Below are 22,502 nucleotides of genomic sequence, written 5' to 3' on the forward strand. Positions count from 1 at the left end.
AATGTAATAGTAACTACAAGTTAGTAAAAAAGGGAAACAAACTTGTTTTAATAAAACCGTGCAAAACAGCTAAATTTTGAACGTTCTCAGAATTCGACGAAACTTGACCCAAACGTTGGTCTAGACCCAAGCATTTGTGTTGTAAATTTGCTAAGCGTAATAATAACTACAAGTTAGTAAAAAAGAGAAACAAACTTGATTTGATAAAACCGTGCAAAACAGCTAAATTTTGAACATTTTTAGAATTCGATGAAACCTGTCCCAAACGTTGGTCTAGATACAAGCATTTGTGTGGTAAATTTGCTAAGAGTAATAATAACTACAAGTTAGTATAAAAGGGAAACAAACTTGTTTTAATGAAACTGTGCAAAACAGCTAACTTTTGAACGTTCTCAGAATTCGATGAAACTTGACCCAATCGCAGGTCTAGACCCAACGCATTTGTGTTGTAAATTTGTTAAGCATAATAATGACTACAAGTTAGTATAAAAGGGAAACAAACTTGATTTAATAAACTATGCAAACCAGCTAAATTTTGAACGGTCTCAGAATTCGACGAAACTTGATCCAAACGTTGGTCTAGACCAAAGCATCTGTGTTGTAAATTTGCTAAGCGTAATAATGACTACAAGTTAATATAAAAGGGAAACAAACTTGTTTTTATAAAACCGTGCAAAACAGTTAAATTTTGAGCATTATCAGAATTCGACGAAACTTGACTCAAACGTAGGTCTAGATCCAAGAATTTGAGTGTTAAATTTCTAAGCGTAATAATAATTACAAGTTAGTATAAAAGGAAAACAAACTTGCTTTAATAAAACCATGCAGAACAGCTAAATTTTGAACGTCCTCAAAATTTTACGAAGCTTGACCCAAACGTAGATCTAGACCCAAGTATTTGTGTTATACATTTGCTAAGCGTAATAATAATTCAAGTTAGTATTAAAGGGAAACAAACTTGCTTTAATAAAACCGTGCAAAACATCTAAATTTTGAACGTTCTCAGAATTTGACGAAACCTGTCCCAAACATTGGTCTAGACCCAAGCATTGTGTGGTATATTTGTTAAGCATAATAATAACTAGAAGTTAGTATAAAAGGGAAACAAACTTGTTTTAATAAAACCGTGCGAAACAGCTAAATTTTGAACGTTCTCTGAATTCGACGAAATTTGACCCAAACGTAGGTCTAGACCCAAGCATTTGTGTTGCAAATATGCTAAGCGTAATAATAGCTACAAGTTAGTATAGTAGGAAAATAAACTTGCTTTAATAAAACTGTACAAAACAGCTACATAATATTTGGTTTTGTTTTTAACTTGTTTTGGGGTGTTTTGTGAAGATAGAGAGAGAAAAACAAAGATAAATAAAAATAAGTTAGAGATAGTGTGTATGTTTGGATTTGTTTTTGGAGATAATATAAAATAAGTATGGTATGTTTGATGTTGGGAAGTGGGGATACAAAAAGTACTGTTCATTGTCAAATCATGTCTCTTTTATATATATTTATATATATGTATGTGTAAACATATATAATTTATTTAGTTAAAACTGTTTTAAAATAATGAAAAATATATCCAAAACTTACAAAAGCAAACAAGACAAACATACACTATATTTTGGCCCATTTCAAAGATGAGCCAAAATTGAAACCAAACATACTGCTAAATTTTGAACGCTCTCAGAATTCGATGAAATTTGACCCAAACATTGGTCTGTTGTAAGAATTCAAGTGGTAAACATGGAGCCTCAATTCTCTCTAATTTCTCTCTCACACACTGCTACACCAAAAAATACACACACATGCAATTCTAAAGCCCTAACTTCAACCTCGCTGGCCGGAGATGATGGGGTCGCCGGCGACGATGATCCAGACGTCGGAGATGTGGCGGACGTTGACGGACAGAAAGAGGAAGCTGCCATGGATGATTGTGAAGACGAAACTCTTCTTCTCGCCAAGGAAGACGAACGGGCGAGAGGTTGTTTGGAGGCGGAATCCGGCAAGACTCAAACTCCTTTACAATCGATTGGTGTTGGGGTTGTTAAAGGTGGAATTCTGGCCAGAAAATATGGTGAAATCTGTTCTGAATCGTCATCCCTAGAACTAGGGTTTAGCGCAGCCATTGAAGACGAAAGGTCGCGTGAGGAAGATGAATCGACGCGAGTGAATACCGGCGATCTGGCGATGATAGAGGATGATCCATTGCTTAGAGAGGTTGGGGACAGCGTGGGGAAGAATAAAGATCGCATCTTGACCGGTGATAACAATGATGTAAGTCGCCACCATAAACTAGGGTATGGAGGCGCTGTTTCGAGCTCCTTTCATGGCGGACGCACAACACCTCAGTTTCCCATGGCGGAATTTCTTCGCTTGGCCAATGCAGTGGTTGATGATGGTGATGAGACATCAAAGAAGGCGCTCATTGAACTCAAACGAAAATGGGAAGCGAAATACGGTGAGGATCCTTCACGCCGGCAATTTCCTTCGATGTTATTACATTCAGACGCGCCTCCACTGGTGCAAGGGTTGCGACGAGCCATTAGAGGATCCTTGCGGCCGGCAATGCGTGGAAAGATGCTGGAAACGGGTTGGAAAACGAAAGGGGAGGCTGCTGCGTTTTTTCCGGCGAAAAACCAGACTGCCGACGAGAAACTTATGTCACCGGAATCTGAACGGACTGCTACTGCTTGTTTTGCCGGCGACGGGTGAACGGAAACTTTCTGATCCGGCAACGATTGGTATTCCAAAACTTGCTGACGTGGCTATTGTTGGTGACGGGGATGGTGAGTTGGCCGGATATGTGGCGGATGATGTGGATGGTGACGTCACTGATGATGCTAGGATGACCTCGGATGACATCACTGCTTACATCACTATAGATGACATCACTGTAGATGATATCACTGCTGATGCAGGCATGACAACATTAGCTGCTGATGTCATGGATGATGTCACTCTGCACAAGAAGACAAAAAAACAGTTTTCTAATTTTTCTAGCTTGCCAACGGGATTGTTTGTTGGAAATATTCCGTTACATGCTTGTTCGGACACGATTATCAATGACAAAATAGCTCATGCATTCCACAACTCAACTCGCAAGACCCTATCCTATGTGGCCCCAACAATGCAAAACGGAGAGGTAATAGTGCGACCAACATTGGATATTATACGCAATGGGTCTAAACGATGGAGGGCCAACGCGCTCGGATACTTCCTTGGAAAAAGATCGTACTTTTACCATTTGAAGGAATTTGCGATGTCAGTATGGCCGGACTTGAAGGATGTCACTGGTACAAACAATGGTTTCTTTTTCTTACAATTCAAATCAGTCGCTGCGATGGAAGATATCATTGAAGGAGGGCCGTGGCTATTCCAGGGGCAGCCTATTGTTCTTCGAAAATGGGAACCAGGGATGGTATCAAGGAAACTACAACATACTCAAGTTCCTGTGTGGATCAAACTACGTCACCTTCCAGTCGAGTTATGGACAAAGGAAGGCCTTAGTACGGTGGCCAGTGGAGTGGGTAAACCACTTTACCCGGATGCAATTGCGAGAGCATGCACGAGACTGGACTTCGCTTGTGCGTAATGTTGGATGTGACCTCAAACTTACCGAAGCACATTATAATTATGACACCGGATGAGGATGGAGGAGAAGCACCTTGTAAAGTCGATGTTGAGTACGAATGGCTACCCCAGAAATGCAAAAGTTGTATGACATTGGGACATTCTGCCAAAGAGTGTATTCTCAACAAACCAAAACCAGCTAAACCACCGATCGCTGTATATGTACCAAAAGTGGGGACACCACAAGAACCAACAATGCCTGAACGGAGTAGGAACCATCCTAGGGAGGACGGTGATACTACTTATATACCATCCCGATCAACACATATGCCTGATCGAAACATGAGCAGACCACCACCAGCTCCAGTGGTAGAAAAGCAGAGAGAGGGACGTGAGTCCCATAGAGATGCAACCGGCCCTAGTCGAGAGGAAAGGGGTAAGGCGATTGTTATATATAATACTTTTGATGCACTTCACCTATTGGATGATACAGACGAGTCGTCTCAGGGTCCTAAGCATAGAAACCCCATGCCTAGTGATCCATGTTGAATGCAGCAATATGGAGTGTTCGTGGCCTGAACAAAAGAGATCACCAGTTAGCAGTCAAAGACATCGTTGCTGAGTTCAGGTTACAATTCCTCGGTCTCCTTGAAACTCGTGTTCGTATCACTAACGTTATCTCATATTCAGGCTTTTTTACTACCTCAATGCAAATGGTTTGTGGATTATGGAGCGTCTGGTAATCGGGTTCGGTTAGCATGGGATGAAAATTTTATTGATGTTGATGTGGTTGAATGTGGCACACAATTTATTCACTGTCATGTTAATATCCGTGCACTTCATGAATCCATTGCTATTACTGTTATTTATGGGGCAAATGAGTTGGTAGAGAGGAGGGCGTTACGGGGTTCCATGGAGACTATTGCTATGCAGTGTACTGATATCCCGTGGCTTGTTGGAGGGGATTTCAATGCAGTGCGCGACCTTAGTGAAATCTGTGGTGTATCAGGAGATATTCGATTGGCCATGGAAGATTTTAACACTTGCATCCAGAATTCAGGATTATTACCATTACCCATGCAGGGAGAATGGTACACATGGCACAATTGCAGTGTCGGGCCACGAAACCTCTGGAAAAGATTGGATCGAATGCTGATTAATGATAGATGGATGGCTCGGTTCCCGACATCATATTATTCTTCTCTCACAGCACGCACTTCAGACCACTCTCCAATGGTGTTATGCGGGGATAGACAGCAACAACTAGGAGGTATGTTTCGATTCGATAATTACCTCGCCCTATCTCCAGAATTTACTCCCAGTGTACAGCAGGTCTGGCAACATAACATAATAGGGACACCTATGTATGCCGTAACAAGGAAACTCAAAGCACTTAAACCGGTGTTTAGAGAGCAGAGGAGGAAAAAGGGGGACCTATCACACAATGTCCAACTGGCAAAAGGGTTTCTTGAGATGGCGCAAGTACTTGTCACTTCAAACAGACAGGATGAACTATTCCTACAGTTGGAACACTGCTGCCGGGTAGTACTAGCTAAAGCAGCTAAACTTGAACAGATTATGCTCCAACAGAGATAAAAAATGCAGTGGATGAAGGGGGGTGACCAGTGCTCTCGGGTGTTCTTTCGTAAGATTGCTCAAAGGAGATCGGCGAGGAGAATCTTACAAATCAATGATGATCATGGAGCCACTCACACAGATCCAGGAGCAGTAATTAATGAGTTTGTCATGTACTACCAAAACTTACTTGGTGGGGAACGACGAAGAGACATGATAGAACTTCGATTCCTTCGACCATGGGCTAGACATATATTGAATGAAGATGATGTCAACTCCTTAGTCTTGCCATTCACACATACAGATGTCAAGCAGGCGATTTTTGACATTGCCGAAGATAAGGCACCTGGGCCGGACGGGTATTCATCAGGCTTCTTCAAAGCTGCATGGCCTATAGTAGGGCAGGAGGTGACTTCAGCAGTATTGGATTTCTTTAATACGGGCCGAATTTTGAAGCAGATAAATACTACACTTTTGGCGCTCATACCAAAGGTACATTCCCCTATGAATGTTGGTGATTTTCGTCCTATATCTTGCTGCAATGTACTGTACAAGATTATTGCCAAACTTCTTGTCCAACGGTTGAGCGTGATACTGGACAAACTTATTAGTCCGAGCCAAGCAGCGTTTGTGCCCGGACGAAGCATAGGAGACAATATTATGATGGCACAGAAACTGTTTACGGGATATAACCAGACCCATCTACCACCCCGGTGTGCTTTAAAAGTGGACATTCGGAAGGCATATGATACGGTGGAGTAGGACTTCCTGATTGCTGTGATGGAGTTATTTGGGTTCCCTCATACATTCGTGAAATGGATTGAGGAGTGTGTCACAACACCCTCATTTTCTGTTGGGCTTAATGGAAAACCTCACGGCTTCTTTACGGGGGCCAGAGGACTCCGGTAGGGTGATCCTCTATTACCGTACTTGTTCGTGCTTGTGATGGAAGTCCTACAATTGGATTTCCTACAGTTGATTGACCAGGATGAATTATTTTCCTTTCATTGGAAGTGTGATGCAGCCAGGATTTTTCAATTGGGATTTGCTGATGATTTGTTACTATTCTGCCGTGCCGATATGAACTCTATTTGAGTCTTTAAGACAGGATTGGATCGCTTTGCTGAATGGTCGGGGCTCACGCTGAATGTGCAGAAAAGCCATCTCATTATCTCACGTTCAGCACAAGGATTACGAGAGGAGATGCGGGGAGTACTCGGATTTCAAGAGGGAGTCCTACCGATGAGGTATTTGGGGCTACCTCTTTTATCTTCTCGATTAACAGTTGTTGATTGTAACCCATTATTGTTGAAAAATTTTTTTTGGTAAATGTAAGTTTCATTAAGTAAAATAATTGTACAGTACAACAATGTGATCATCAGTTGGTTTCTCCCTCGACAGGCCAAGGGATACGCCATAGTCTAAATAATGCTCGTGTACTGACTGATGTAGGTAGAGTAATGCTAAGGATTCGTTGTCTAATATCCTCAACTATCAATAAAGCCATGGTGGTAGCTGTCCTCTCGGTGTGCTCGAATCTTCTCAAGTTTCTCTCCCTCCAGATGTGATAAACGAAGGCTGCTAATAGTGCTCGATAAGACATGTTAACAATGTGTTTACCCCTCCATCTCAGGGAAGCCCACTCAACATCCGTTTGCCAGTCTCTATTGGGCCAATAAAATCGTACCATTCTGCGGATTGCTACAAGACACTGACGACTAAATCTACACTGAAAGAATAGGTGTCCATGTGTCTCTATCGCTCCCTCGCTGCACAGAATACAAGGGCCAAGATGTGTTAGCCATGGTTTGTCCGTCGTGGCTAGCTTGCCAAGAATAGCAAGCCATAAGATGAATTCCCTCGATCTATCACGAACTACCAAATTGGAAATGGAGGGAGATTCTATATTTGGCAGGACCCATGGCATCACTTGGGACCACTTATCGAGCAATTCCCTCGTGGTCCAAATCATCTTGGTATTGAAAAATCAGTAAAACTCAGTTCGGTGATTTCAGCAGGAGAGTGGCATTGGCCCCCCATCACGGACTTCGAATGTTTGGAAATCACACATAACCTGCCGGTTATCTTTGGAGGAGAGGACCGAGTGGTATGGAGATTTGACGGAGGGCAGCCTACTACCCAGGCCCTCTACCGATTATTTGACCCCCCTGAGGCCAAAGTAGAGTGGTCTTTGCTACTTTCGGGCTCGCTGAAGATACCTCGTCATTCGTTCATTTTATGGCTCGCAATACTTGGCAAACTACCATCCACAGATAAACCATGGCTATCTCATCTTGGAGCGTGGATCTTGTGCGAGGAGGGAGCTACGGAATCTCATTCACACTTATTCTTCCGATGCAGATATAGTCGTCAGTGCCTGCTTGAGATTCGCAGACGGATTCGATTTCACTGGCCCAACAGGGATTGGGCAATGGATATTGAGTGGGCGACGCGGAAATGGAGAGGTAAGCACATTGTCAATATCGCTTACCGTACACTACTTGCAGCATGTGTATACCACATATAGAGGGGAAGGAATTTGAGGAGATTTGAACACACTGAGAGGACACCAGCCACTTTGAACATCCTGATCACTGATGATGTCAAACACAGAATTCTTAGTGTCAATTTACCTTCAACAATCAGTACACGAGCATTGTATAGATTATGGCGTATCCCTTGGGTTGAGGGAGAAACCAATTGAAGAACACATGTTGTACTGTACCATTACTTATATTAATAAAATTTACATTTACCAAAAAAAAAACAAATAAATGGCGTGGAATTTTCAGAGATCCCGAAAGTAGTGAAGACCATCCTACTTTTGGTCCTGGGGGATAAAATAATTTGTACAGAGCTTGAGTTGTGGGATGTCCTTGCTCAAATCTCCAAATAATACGGTCCTCCCCTCCATGGATCGTGGGTAATGCATGTGTTATCTCCAAACACTCAAAATCTGTGATAAGAGGCCACCGCCACTCTCCTCCACTAATCACCGTATTGAGTTTAGCTGATTCGTCCATTCCGAGTAGTCTCCGTCCCCGTGAAAATGTGTTACTTAGAGGGCCAAGATAATGCCACGGGTCTTGCCAAAGATAAAATCTCCTCCCGTCCCCTATCCGATAGTCGACCATAGGCCGGAGGAAAACCCTTAGACGTAGGATTTTCCGCCAACCCCATGAACCTCCATGCTCCCGAATCATCCAAATAGAGGTGTCTCGTAACCGACCCTGGTAAAGCCATTCAACCCATATTGAGGTCCTATCGCACCTGATGATATCACAGAGTTTCTTCGTCATTAGTGCACGATTCACGTTAGAAATATCCTTGAATCCTAGTCCTCCCTCATCTTTCGGCCGACATAGATCCTTCCATGCTACCTTTGCATAACCACTAGTTGTAGTCCCCTTCCACAAGAAAGTTCGCAGTCTCTTCTCAATTTCGTTAGTAACTTTCTTTGGCAATATGAATGCCGAAGCCCAATATAAACTCAGCGACATGAGTACAGATTTTATGATTTGCACCCTACCGGCATATGAAATAGCCATACCCTCCCAACCAGCAATACGTTTATCAATTTTCAACAGTAATGGTTGACAATCAGTAATCGTTAATCGAGAAGATAGGAGTGGTAACCCCAGGTACCTCATTGGTAAGACTCCCTCTTGAAATCCGAGTGCTGCCAGCATTGCCTCGCGTAGCCCTTGTGCTGAACGTGAGATAATAAGATGGCTTTTTTGCACGTTTAGCCTGAGCCCCGACCATTCAGCAAAGCGATCTAATCCATTTTTCAAGACTCCAATAGATTCCATATCAGCACGACAGAATAGCAGCAAATCATCAGCAAACCCCAGCTGAAAAACCCTGGCTGCATCACACTTCCAATGGAAGGAAAATAATTCATCCTGATCAATCAACTGTAGAAAACCCAAATGTAAGACTTCCATCACAATCACGAACAGGTACGGCGATAGAGGGTCACCCTGTCGAAGCCCTCTAGCCCCTCTAAAGAAACCATGAGGTTTCCCATTTAGCCCAATTGAATATGAGGGTGTTGTGATACACGCCTCAATCCACTTCACGAATGTAGAGGGGAACCCATATAACTCCATTACAGCAATTAGGAAATCCCACTGCACCGTGTCATATGCCTTTCGAATATCCACTTTTAAAGCACACCTGGGTGGTAGTCGAGCCTGGTTATATCCCGTAAACAGCTCCTGTGCCAACATAATATTATCGCATATGCTTCGTCCAGGCACAAACGCCGCTTGGCACGGACTTATAAGTTTGTCCAGTATCACACTCAGTCGTTGACCAATGAGCTTGGCAATAATCTTATATAATACATCAACAAGATATAGGTCGAAAATCACCAACTGTCATAGGGACTCAGTGTACCTTTGGTATGAGTGCCCAATGTAGCACCCCCTACTCGCTACATCTAATTATCACTACTTCATCCTTACTTTAATCAGAACTCATTCTATAAGTAATTCTATTTCAACCAGTAAAATAAATGCTAATTTATCAATATAATATTATATATCACAAAAGATAATATATACCACCAAAAGTAATATTTACCCTCACTACATGTTCTCGTGTACATAACCTCAAGAAAAATCATACCACAACTTTAAACACAAATCCCGACAAAAGACCAGAATATTTACAACCCAACAATCAAAAACTTTGGCTTCAGAAGTCACGGCTGACCCACCTAATAAAGACGACGGCACCGCTCACAGTTTAATGTGGCTAATCAGTGTGACCTATCTCCTGAAAAGTACGTGGCAAGGAATGAGCTGCCTACTCAATAAGTATAGCCGATCAATTTATATATATATACGCAAACAAAGATTCACGTACATGCAGTCATACCGACAACAGTCATTCGTCATACAGTAACATCAAATATAAGCAACAATACATACTCACAGCTGTAAATCAATTTCACGACATAATATTCATTCGTTATCATTTATTAGTTAAGAGCCCCACTTACTCTAACTGGAGTACATCAGTCAATGGTTTCGCCGGCCATCATCATATCATATACAACACAGGATACCCGTTGTGTGATATCCCCACACTCTTTTACTTCAACTGTGTAGCAATATAGCACAGGACATCACAACAAACATGGTACCCCCACACCACCCCATTGTGTAGCTAACAAGCACAGGATATTCCCTGCTGCCCCGGAATACCCCGGTACCCTACGCGGTATGGTACCTAGCTTAATTCACATATTTTTCATATCTCAATATCAATCACATTTTCATAAACCATTGACTGTGTTTCCAACTAGGTAAGCATCATCTTTTATTTCCATTCACAATCGTCATTCTATTCTTTATAATAATCACTTCCTCAATAACAACTCTCAATTAGATTTCATCAGCAATCAATTATATGATTATCACATAATCATATCCCGCATATCCCTACATTACCATTACATATCACATAGTAATAATTTCACCAATATGATGGTAATCTAACAAATAATCCACAACTAATTATATAAACAATCAATATACGAGAGCCAGGCATAATAATATTAAGCCAAATTCACGTTCGCATCCAAGAAATCAACATATATAATATATATAATACTACACATATAGATCTATATTATATATAAATCCAATTAGCTATACTTACCTTATATCCCAATATGCTTCTATTTTACGAGGGACTGCTCAACCCTCTACCTTGGCGTCACGTCCTATAATAAATTATAATACGTATAATCAATATATTTAATTTACCAAATAATTCATAAGAATTCACTTAATCAAACCCCTTATATATTTATAACTAGCATTTTTAATAACATTCGTAAATTATATTACCATTGAAACCTCATTTTCCTCTTTAATAACATAATATTTCTAAAATATAACTTCCGAAGTATTTCTATGAATTTCCTGTCAATTTACCGTTGCTATAAAATTTAATTAAGCAATAATACATAGAATTACATATTTGGTTAATCAATCCGATGGAATTGTGTAAATTAGTTATAGTAATAATTAAATCTAACAAATCTAATATTTTAATTACCCAACTATATCATTTTTATAGCAATTGTGATATTTAATTTGACACTAATATAAATAGCCAAAATCATAAAATACTCCGATTAAATAGTTCACCGCTCAATATAATCAACATTTAATAAACGAACTAATTAAATAATATAATTATATAAATTAATAAAAATTAAAATATAAAATCTTACCTCAGTTTCTTCTGTAATTGTGTGTGCAAAGGTGTGTGTATAGATATGAGTGTGTGTGTGTGTGTTTAAAGTGTAAAGTGTGTGTGAGGGTTACTTTTAAAAATGAGGAAGTGTAAAAGAGAGGCCCCACCGCCTCACCCTCAAACTCTCTCTCTCTCCTCACTCATTACATATATATATTTACATTGTTTATATATATAAAAATATTATTATTATTTTATTTATTTAATTAAACTTTTCTCAAAATACCCATTACATCCTTTTAAATTTCTTAATTACTATAATTTGCCCCCAAATATTATAACGAACCCCAATTTAATCCGTTTAAGTTTTATTATATCCCAAATTCAATCTATAATTTTATTTACTAATTACATCTAGATTTCTAATAATTACCAATTAGTCTCCCAATTACATAAAAAATTCTACGGACGTCACAATTCTCCCCTCCTAATAAAAATTTCGTCCCCGAAATTTAAGTAACTTACCCGCTCAATGGAATAAATAGGGATATTTCTCTTTCATATGCTCCTCAACCTCCCAAGTCGCCTCCTTCGGGGAATGATGACTCCATCTCACCTTTACCATCGGTATATCTTTATTTCTCAATTTCCTTATATTCCTATCCAAAATCTCTGCAGGCTCCTCCACATATGTTAACTCCTCGAAAATCTCTATCTCCGGCTCACGAATAATGTCGCTAGGATCAGACCGATATCGTCGCAGCATCGAAACATGGAAAACATCATGTATTTGTGATAACTCCGCCGGTAATGCCAGTCGATACGCTAGTGGTCCGATTCTTTCAATAATTTCATACGGCCCAATGTATCTCGGACTCAGCTTTTCTTGCCTGCGAAACCTCAGAATTCCCCTCCAAGGAGATATTTTCAGGAAAACCTTATCACCTACTTCGTACTCCATCTCTCTTCGGTGTTGATCAACATAACTTTTTTGTCGATCTTGTGCTGCCTTCAAACACTTCTTAACCACTTGTACCTTTTCCACTGTTTCCTGCACCAGTTCAGGACCTTCTAGTTGTCTTAGTCCTTCTATATCCCAACAAATCGGACTGCGACATCTTCTTCCATATAAAGCTTCATATGGAGCCATACCGATACTAGAGTGGAAACTGTTATTATATGCAAACTCCATTAGAGGTAGATGATCATCCCAGTTGCCCTTAAACTCCATTGTACAAGCTCTCATCATATCTTCAAGGGTTTGGATCGTTCTTTCTGACTGCCCATCTGTTTGAGGATGAAATGCGGTACTGAAATGCAATTTTGTGCCCAATGCCCTTTGTAAACTTTCCAAAAAGCGTGAGGTAAATCGGGGATCTCTTCTGACACAATTGATATAGGGACTCCATGTAATCTTACTATCTCAGAAATATATAATCCAGCTAACTTATCCAGAGAATCAGTTATTCGTACCGGCAAGAAATGAGCAGATTTTGTCAATCTATCCACAATTACCCAAATAGCGTCATGCTTTCTGAATATTCGTGGCAACCCCACGACAAAATCCATAGTGATCTTCTCCCACTTCCATTCTGGTATCAATAGAGGTCGAAGTTTACCTGTTGGTCCCTGATGTTCTGCCTTTACTTGCTGACATGTCATACATTTAGCCACAAATTCAGCCACATCCTTCTTCATTGTCTGCCACCAGTAATAGGGTCTTAAATTGCGATACATTTTTGTAATACCAGGGTGCATTGCATATGGTGCATTATGAGCTTCCTGCAAAATCGCTTCGCGTAACCCATCCGTATCAGGCACACAAACTCGTCCCCCATTCACTATTACTCCATCAGCTCTTATTGAAAAATTTGTTTTCTTACCAAGTCTTATTCTTTCAACATTCGTAATAAGAAAGGATCTCGAGTCTGTGCTTCTTTGATCTGATCCACAAAGTCTGGCTTAATTTGTAAAGCTGCCAACAAACCCGCTACCTGATCAACCTCTAGTTTCGTATTCATAGACCTTATCTCCAGCAGCAATGTCTGATTGTAACTCCCCAGATTGGCTAATGTACTTGAACTCTTTCTACTCAAAGCATCTGCTACCACGTTCGCTTTTCCTGGATGGAAGTCAATAGTGCAATCATAATCCTTCAGCAATTCTATCCATCTTCTCTGTCTCAAATTCAATTCCTTCTGTGTCAAGATATATTTCAAACTTTTATGGTCAGTAAGGATCTGAAATTTTTCTCCGTACAAGTAATGTCTCCAGATCTTCAGTGCATGCACAATCGCGGCTAACTCTAAGTCATGTGTAGGATAATTTAATTCATGGTTCTTCAATTGACGGGATGCATAAGCAATTACCTTTCCATTTTGCATCAACACACATCCCAAACCCTGTTTGGAAGCATCTGTATACACTATATATCCACCGCTAGCAGATGGCAACACCAAAATCGGATTGGAGGTCAATCTCTTCTTCAACTCATCAAAACTTTGTTGACACTGTTCCGTCCACTGAAATTCTACCCCCTTTCTGAGCAACTTGGTTAGAGGACCGGCAATTATAGAGAAACCCTCAACAAATCTCCTGTAATATCCAGCCAACCCTAAGAAGCTTCAGACTTCAGTGGCATTCTTTGGCACTCTCCACTCCATAATAGCTTTTACATTTGAAGGATCAGGCATAACCCCATCACCAGATACTACATGCCCAAGGAAAACCACCTGATTTACCCAAAATTCACATTTGCTTAACTTAGCATATAACTCATTCTCTTTCAAAATCTGTAAGACTATCCTCAAATGTCGCTCATGCTCATCTCTATCCTTCGAGTATACCAAAATGTCATCTATGAACACAATAACGAAGTGATCCAGATATTCCTGAAATGTACGGTTCATTAATGCCATGAATGCCGCTGGTGCATTTGTTAACCCAAAAGGCATCACCAGAAACTCATAATGACCGTAACGAGTACGGAAAGCTATCTTCGGTATGTCATTCTCTGCTATCCTCAACTGCCAATAACCAGATCTCAAATCGATCTTTGAAAATATTGTAGTTCCCTTTAACTGGTCTAGCAGGTCATCAATCCTCGGCAATGGATATTTATTCTTCACTGTTACCCTATTTATTTGACGGTAGTCGACGCATAACCTCATACTTCCATCTTTCTTCTTCACAAACAGCACTGGTGCTCCCCACGACGAAGTACTCAGCCTGATAAACCCTTTCCCCAATAATTCTTCGATTTGCTTTGTGAGCTCTTGTAATTCCACTGGAGCCATTCTGTACGGCGCAATAGAAATTGCGGCAACTCCTGGAAGAGTTTCTATGGCAAAATCCACTTCCCTATGCGGTGGCAATCCTGGTAAGTCATCAGGAAATACTTCAGGGAAGTCTCTCACAACCGGGATTTCTTCCAACGTGGGATTAACCTTTTCGGTATCTACCACATGGGCTAGATATGCTTCACAACCCTCTAACATCAATCGTCTTGCCTCCATGGCTGATATTACACAAACTGGTACTACCTGACGATCCCCCACCAATATTACTTTTGATTCGCCAGAACATTCGATCATTACTTCCTTCTTATAATAGTCAACTATTGCTTTATGTTGCGCTAACCAATCCATTCCCAGAATCACATCAAACTCCTTCAAATCCAGCACTATAAGGTCTACAGGTAAATTTACATCTCCGATTCCCACTAAACTCCATTATCTAACACTGTTCACTATCACACCCCCTCCCACGGGCAAATAAACCATCAAATTACATCCCAACGGACTATTCTCTCTCGGTATTTTAGATGAAAATTCGGATGAAATATATGAATGTGTAGAGCCAGGATCAATCAAAACATAAGCCGCAATGTCATATAACAATATCGTACCTGATATCACGTCATTCGATGCTGGGGCTTCCTCTCTAGTAATGTTATATATCCTTACCTGGGTCCCTGAGTAACTTGTGCTCCAACCCCCCTCATACCGCTACTAATGGCGTGGCCACTATCTCTGCTACCCGCGCCTCTACCTCTGCCTCTGCCTCTCCCAGTTCCCCTGTCACTACTCCCAACACTGCTTTGGCTCTGGGTCCCGCTAGCAACACTTTCAGTCACGCCTATAGTCTGACTGGAACAATTTCTGGCTATGTGTCCTCTACCTGCACAGTGATAGCAAGTCTTCGGTATATTATCCCGTCTCCAACATGGCCCTTGATGTTGTCTTCCACAAGTAGAACAAATCGGAGGAAAAACTGGTCCTCAACCATAACTCGGTCCAAATCCCCTTCCTGATCCAGTAGAAGGCGTAGCAAATGAGCTGCGTTCGAATGAACCTCTGTTATAGCCCGTGGATCCCCCAAACCTCTGTCCACTACTTCCTCAAAAAATGGGACCACCACGTGTAAAACTCCCACTTCCCGCCGAGAATGAGCGACCGGTTCCCCTCTTGGTCAACCTACTCGATTCCCCTATTGCATATGTTGATTTCCTCTTCTCTTCCCCCTTCTTCTTGTCCTCGATTACTGCTTCTTCCATCCGAACCGCCGATTCAACAAGAGTTTTAAAATTTGTAATTCTGACTGCGAGGCCTCTATTGATCTCCGGTCGTAGCCCCTGTTCAAAACGGTAACAACGATCCTCCTGCGTCGCTATTGCTTCCGGTGCATACTTGGCTAATGCTGCAAAACAGAGTTCATATTCTGCCACTGTCTGATCATCCCCTTGCACTAAATTCAGAAACTCCATCCTCTTCTTATCTCGGTACATCTTGGGTCTGTATTTATCATCAAATTCTTTCTGAAACTCAGTCCAAGTTATTTCCCTTGGCTCATATCCCCTCTTTACAGACCTCCACCAAATCAAGGCGTTACCCACGAACAAAGAAACAACATACTTAAGTCGATCCTCTGGAGTGCAATTTATTAAGTTCATCACATCTTCGACTTTTTCCCACCATCTCTCAGCAACCTCTGGGTCTAGCGTACCCTCAAATTCTATGGTCCCCATCTTTCTGATTCTTTCATAATTACGATCAATGGTAGAAACTACTGGTGCTGGCACTGGAGTGGATGCGCGCGCCTGTGCAAGTAACTGCGCTTGTGCTTGTGCTTGGGCCTGAAAGACCATTTGAAATATCTGTGCATACTCTGGTGGTAATCCAACCACTGGAGCACCACCGGGAGAAATAGGAGCATCAATACCAACACCCTCTCGACCTACTTCCACCCCACCTGCACTTGCAGGTGCCACTGAGCCCTCTACGGACTCCGCTGACTCTTCCCTATTAGCTACTGGGTCAGCACGTGTACCTTGAGAAGCCATCCTACATTAAACAATTCAATCATTAAAGACATCTCACAATCATTACCCTAGAAACGTAGACCTGCTCCGATACCACCCAATGTAGCACCCCCTACTCGCTACATCTAATTATCACTACTTCATCCTTACTTTAATCAGAACTCATTCTATAAGTAATTCTATTTCAACCAGTAAAATAAATGCTAATTTATCAATATAATATTATATATCACAAAAGATAATATATACCACCAAAAGTAATATTTACCCTCACTACATGTTCTCGTGTACATAACCTCAAGAAAAATCATACCACAACTTTAAACACAAATCCCGACAAAAGACCAGAATATTTACAACCCAACAATCAAAAACTTTGGCTTCAGAAGTCACGGCTGACCCACCTAATAAAGACGACGGCACCGCTCAAAGTTTAATGTGGCTAATCAGTGTGACCTATCTCCTGAAAAGTACGTGGCAAGGAATGAGCTGCCTACTTAATAAGTATAGCCGATCAATTTATATATATATACGCAAACAAAGATTCACGTACATGCAGTCATTCGTCATACAGTAACATCAAATATAAGCAACAATACATACTCACAGCTGTAAATCAATTTCACGATATAATATTCATTCGTTATCATTTATTAGTTAAGGGCCCCACTTACTCTAACTGGAGTACATCAGTCAATGGTTTCGCCGGCCATCATCATATCATATACAGCACAGGATACCCATTGTGTGATATCCCCACACTCTTTTACTTCAGCTGTGTAGCAATATAGCACAGGACATCACAACAAACATGGTACCCCCACACCACCCCAGTGTGTAGCTAACAAGCACAGGATATTCCCTGCTGCCCCGGAATACCCCGGTACCCTACGCGCCATGGTACCTAGCTTAATTCACATATTTTTCATATCTCAATATCAATCACATTTTCATAAACCATTGACTGTGTTTCCAACTAGGTAAGCATCATCTTTTATTTCTATTCACAATCGTCATTCTATTCTTTACAATAATCACTTCCTCAATAACAACTCTCAATTAGATTTCATCAGCAATCAATTATATGATTATCACATAATCATATCCCGCATATCCCTACATTACCATTACATATCACATAGTAATAATTTCACCAATATGATGGTAATCTAACAAATAATCCACAACTAATTATATAAACAATCAATATACGAGAGCCACGCATAATAATATTAAGCCAAATTCACGTTCGCATCCAAGAAATCAACATATATAATATATACAATACTACACATATAGATATATATTATATATAAATCCAATTAGCTATACTTACCTTATATCCCAAAATGCTTCTATTTTACGAGGGACTGCTCAACCCTCTACCTTGTCGTTACGTCCTATAATAAATTATAATACGTATAATCAATATATTTAATTTACCAAATAATTCATAAGAATTCACTTAATCAAACCCCTTATATATTTATAACTAGCATTTTTATTAACATTCGTAAATTATATTACCATTGAAACCTCATTTTCCTCTTTAATAACATAATATTTCTAAAATATAACTTCCGAAGTATTTCTATAAATTTCCTGTCAATTTACCGTTGCTATAAAATTTAATTAAGCAATAATACATAGAATTACATATTTGGTTAATCAATCCGATGGAATTGTGTAAATTAGTTATAGTAATAATTAAATCTAACAAATCTAATATTTTAATTACCCAACTATATCATTTTTATACCAATTGTGATATTTAATTTGACACTAATATAAATAGCCAAAATCATAAAATACTCCGATTAAATAGTTCACCGCTCAATATAATCAACATTTAATAAACGAACTAATTAAATAATATAATTATATAAATTAATAAAAATTAAAATATAAAATCTTACCTCAGTTTCTTCTGTAATTGTGTGTGCAAAGGTGTGTGTATAGATATGAGTGTGTGTGTGTGTGTGTTTAAAGTGTAAAGTGTGTGTGAGGGTTACTTTTAAAAATGAGGAAGTGTAAAAGAGAGGCCGCACCGCCTCACCCTCAAACTCTCTCTCTCTCCTCACTCATTACATATATATATGTACATTGTTTATATATATAAAAATATTATTATTATTTTATTTATTTAATTAAACTTTTCTGAAAATACCCATTACATCCTTTTAAATTTCTTAATTACTATAATTTGCCCCCAAATATTATAACGAACCCCAATTTAATCCGTTCAAGTTTTATTATATCCCAAATTCAGTCTATAATTTTATTTACTAATTACCTCTAGATTTCTAATAATTACCAATTAGTCTCCCAATTACATAAAAAATTCTACGGACGTCACACCAAAAGTGTAGTATTTATCTGCTTCAGAATTCGGCCCGTATTAAAGAATTACAGCACTGCCGAAGACACCTCCTGCCCTATTATAGGCCATGAAGCTTTGAAGAAACCCGATGAATACCCATCTGGTCCCGGTGCCTTATCCTCAGCAATGTCAAAAACTGCCTATTTGACATCCGCTATTGTGAATGGTAGGAGTAAAGAGTTAATGTCTTCTTCACTCAATGTATATCTGGTCCAAGGTCGCAGAAATCGAAGATCTATCACATCTCGTCATTGCTCCCCCCCAAGTAGAGTTTGGTAGAATGTTACAAACTCATTTATTACTGCTTCTGGATCTGTGTGAGTGGCTCCGTGTTTATCATTGATTTGTAAGATTCTCCTCGCTGATCTTCTTTGAGCAATCTTACGAAAGAACACCCGGGAGCATTGGTCACCCCCTTTCATCCACTGCATTTTTGCACGCTGTTGAAACATAATCTGTTCAAGTTTGGCTGCTTTAGCTAGTACAATCCGGCAGCAGTGTTCTAGCTGTAAGAATAGTTCATTTCGTCTGTTAGAACTAACAAGTAATTGCGCCTTCTCAAGAAACTCTTTAGCTAGCTGGATATTTTGAGATAAGTCCCCCTTTTTTCTCCTCTGCTCTCTAAACACCGATTTTAATGCTTTAAGTTTCCTTGTTACCGCATACATAGGCACCCCTATGATGTGGTGTTGCCAAATCCGCTGCACACTGGGAATAAAATCTGGTGATTGTGTGAGGTAGTTATCAAATCGAAACATACCTCCATATTGTTGCTGATTATCTCCGTATAACACCAGTGGTGAGTGGTCTGAAGTACGTGGTGTGAGGCTGGTATAAAATGATGTTGGAAACCGAGCCATCGATCTGTCATTAATCAGCATTTGGTCTAATCTTTTCCAAAGATTCCGTGGACTTGCGCTGCAATTATGCCATGTATACCATTCTCCCTGCATGGGTAATGGTAATAAACCGCATTCTGAACGCAGCCATTAAATTCTTCCATTGCCATTCGTATGTCTCCCGATGCTCCACATATTTCACTAAGATCTCGCACCGCATTGAAATCTCCTCCAATAAGCCACGGGATATCAACACTCTGCATGGCAATAGTTTCTAAATAGTTCCATAACTCTCTCCTTTCTGCCACCTCTGTAGCTCCATAAATCACAGTGATGGCAACTGACTCATGCAGTGACCGTATATAAACAATGCAGTGGATAAATTGTGTACCACAGTTAACTAGTTCAACATCAATGGAATTCTCGTTCCATGCAATCCAAATCCGATTACCAATTAATCCATAGTCCACAAACCATTTCCAATGAGGTAATAAGTAAGATTGAATAGCAACAACGTTATTAATACGAGTACGAGTTTCAAGAAGACCAAGAAACTATAACCTGAACTCATCAACAATGTGCTTCACTGCTAGCTGATGGTCTCTTTTGTTCAGGCCACGAACATTCCATATTGCTGCATTCAACATGGATCACCAAGCATGGGGTTGCTTTGATTAGGACCCCGAGACATCTCATCTGCGTCATCAAGTAAGTGTAGAGCATCAAACGTATTATATACAATAATCTCCTTACCCTTCTCCTCTCGATTCATCCTCACGCCAACACCTCGAGGAGGTTCACGCTCATCTCTCTGTTTATCTACATCTCGAGCTAGTGGTATCATCTCCTGAGCAGGCAGTGGTGGCGACCTCACAGGTCCCGTTTTGGGAATGTAAACGGCGACCGGTGGTCTTATTGGTTTGGATGGTTTATTTAGCACACACTTCTTAGCCGAGTGGCTTAGCGTCATACAACTAGTACATTTGGGAGGAATCCACTCATATTCCACGTCAATTTTGCATGGTGTCTCTCCTCCTTCCTCGTCAGGCGTCATAATGATAAATGTTTAGGTAATGTCGAGCTTACATTCAACATCACGCATACACGAGCGAAGTCCAGTCTCGTGCATGCCCTCGTAATCGCATCCGGATATAAAGGTTTGCCAATACCATTGGCCACCATACTGAGGCCCTCATCAGTCCATAATTCTACCGGCAAGTGTCTCAATTTTATCCAAACAGGGACTTGAGTATGTCTTAATTTCCTCATCACCATCCCGGACTCCCATTTTTGCAACACAATTGGTTGTCCTTGAAACAACCACGGTCCTCCTTCAATAGCTTCTTCCATATATGCAACAGTTTTGAACTGGAAGAAAAACGCATTGCGGGTTGGGAGGGTTTGTCCCTTTCTTATGCTGGTAGGGTGCAGATTATCAAATCTGTACTCTTGTCGCTAAGTTTATATTGGTCATCAGCGTTCATCCTGCCAAAGAAAGTTACAAACGAAATTGAGAAGAGACTGCGAACTTTCTTGTGGAAGGGCGCAAACAGTGGTTATGCGAAGGTAGCATGGAAAGATCTTTGCCGACCGAAAGATGAGGGAGGACTAGGATTCAAAGATATTGCTATCTTGAATCGCGCATTAATGACAAAAAAACTATGTGATATCATCAGGTGTGACAGGACCTCAATTTGGGTTGAATGGCTTTACCAGGGTCGATTACGAGACACCTCCATTTGGACGATTAGGGAGAATGGAGGCTCATGGGGTTGGCGGAAAATTCTACGTCTACGGGGTTTCCTCCGCCCTATGGTGGACTCTCAGATTGGCGATGGACAAACTTTTTACCTTTGGCAGGACCCGTGGCATTATCTTGGACCGCTTAAGTGTCACATTTCCACGGGGACCGAGGCTACTCAGAATAGAGGAATCAGCCAGACTGAGCACGGTGATTAGTGAAGGAGAGTGGCAGTGGCCTCCTATCACGGATTTTGAGTGCCTGGAGATCACATATGGTTTACCCACAATCCATGGAGGCGAGGACTGAATTATTTGGAGATTTGATCAGGGAAAACCCATAACTCAGGCTCTATACAGGCTTTTTGATCCCCCAGGACCGAAAGTAGGCTGGTCTTCACTACTTTCGGGATCACTGAAGATTCCACGTCATTTGTTCATCCTGTGGCTTGCTATTTTAGGCAAATTGGCTACGACAGATAAACCATGGTTAGCACACCTTGGCCTGTGTATTCTATGTAATGAGGAAGCGACAGAGACACATGGCCACTTATTCTTTCAGTGCAGATTTAGTCGACAATGTCTTACAGCAATCCGGAGAACGTTACGATATTTTGGGCCCAATAGAGACTGGATAATGGATATTAAATGGGCTTCCCAAAGATGGAGAGGTAAACACATTGTTAACATATCCTATCGAGCACTATTAGCATCATGTGTTTACAACAATTGGAGAGAGACAAACTTGAGACAATTCGAGCACACCGAGAGGACACCTAGCACCATGGCTTTATTGATTGTTGAGGATGTCAGGCAGCGGATACTTAGTATCTCTCTACCTAGATCAGTCAGTACACGAGCTTTATAT

General features: G+C 40.6%; 1 protein-coding gene and 1 long non-coding RNA gene across 2 annotated transcripts; both read right to left on the bottom strand.

The window, feature by feature from the left end:
- Positions 1–13,244: 13,244 nt before the first annotated feature.
- LOC148787203 (uncharacterized) lies at positions 13,245–16,696 on the bottom strand. Its single transcript, XM_088883524.1, has 6 exons — positions 15,835–16,696; positions 15,361–15,534; positions 14,202–15,076; positions 13,986–14,087; positions 13,725–13,865; positions 13,245–13,553 (listed from the first exon to the last, which is right to left on the bottom strand). Exons 1-6 carry the CDS (start codon positions 16,694–16,696, stop codon positions 13,245–13,247), a joined length of 2,463 nt encoding a protein of 820 aa, XP_088739650.1.
- A 93-nt stretch (positions 16,697–16,789) lies between these two features.
- On the bottom strand, positions 16,790–18,665 carry LOC148787204 (uncharacterized). The gene is made up of 3 exons (XR_016067022.1): positions 18,592–18,665; positions 18,012–18,075; positions 16,790–17,138 (listed from the first exon to the last, which is right to left on the bottom strand). It is a non-coding gene; the product is annotated as an uncharacterized LOC148787204 (long non-coding RNA).
- Between the last annotated feature and the right edge of the window lie 3,837 nt (positions 18,666–22,502).

This window comes from Sesamum indicum, linkage group LG8 (assembly GCF_026168435.1).
Source record: "Sesamum indicum cultivar Baizhima isolate 11 linkage group LG8, ASM2616843v1, whole genome shotgun sequence".
Taxonomy (NCBI): domain Eukaryota; kingdom Viridiplantae; phylum Streptophyta; class Magnoliopsida; order Lamiales; family Pedaliaceae; genus Sesamum; species Sesamum indicum.

Bases quoted from the DNA above. Each gene is read 5' to 3' on its own strand.
- LOC148787203 (XM_088883524.1), bottom strand. From the start codon at position 16,696: ATGGCTTCTCAAGGTACACGTGCTGACCCAGTAGCTAATAGGGAAGAG. The intron at 13,866-13,985 runs GTCTGAAGCTTC...TGGACGGAACAG, and splicing joins TGCCAAAGAATGCCACTGAA to TGTCAACAAAGTTTTGATGA. The intron at 13,554-13,724 runs GTAATTGCTTAT...ATCTTGACACAG, and splicing joins TGTTGATGCAAAATGGAAAG to AAGGAATTGAATTTGAGACA.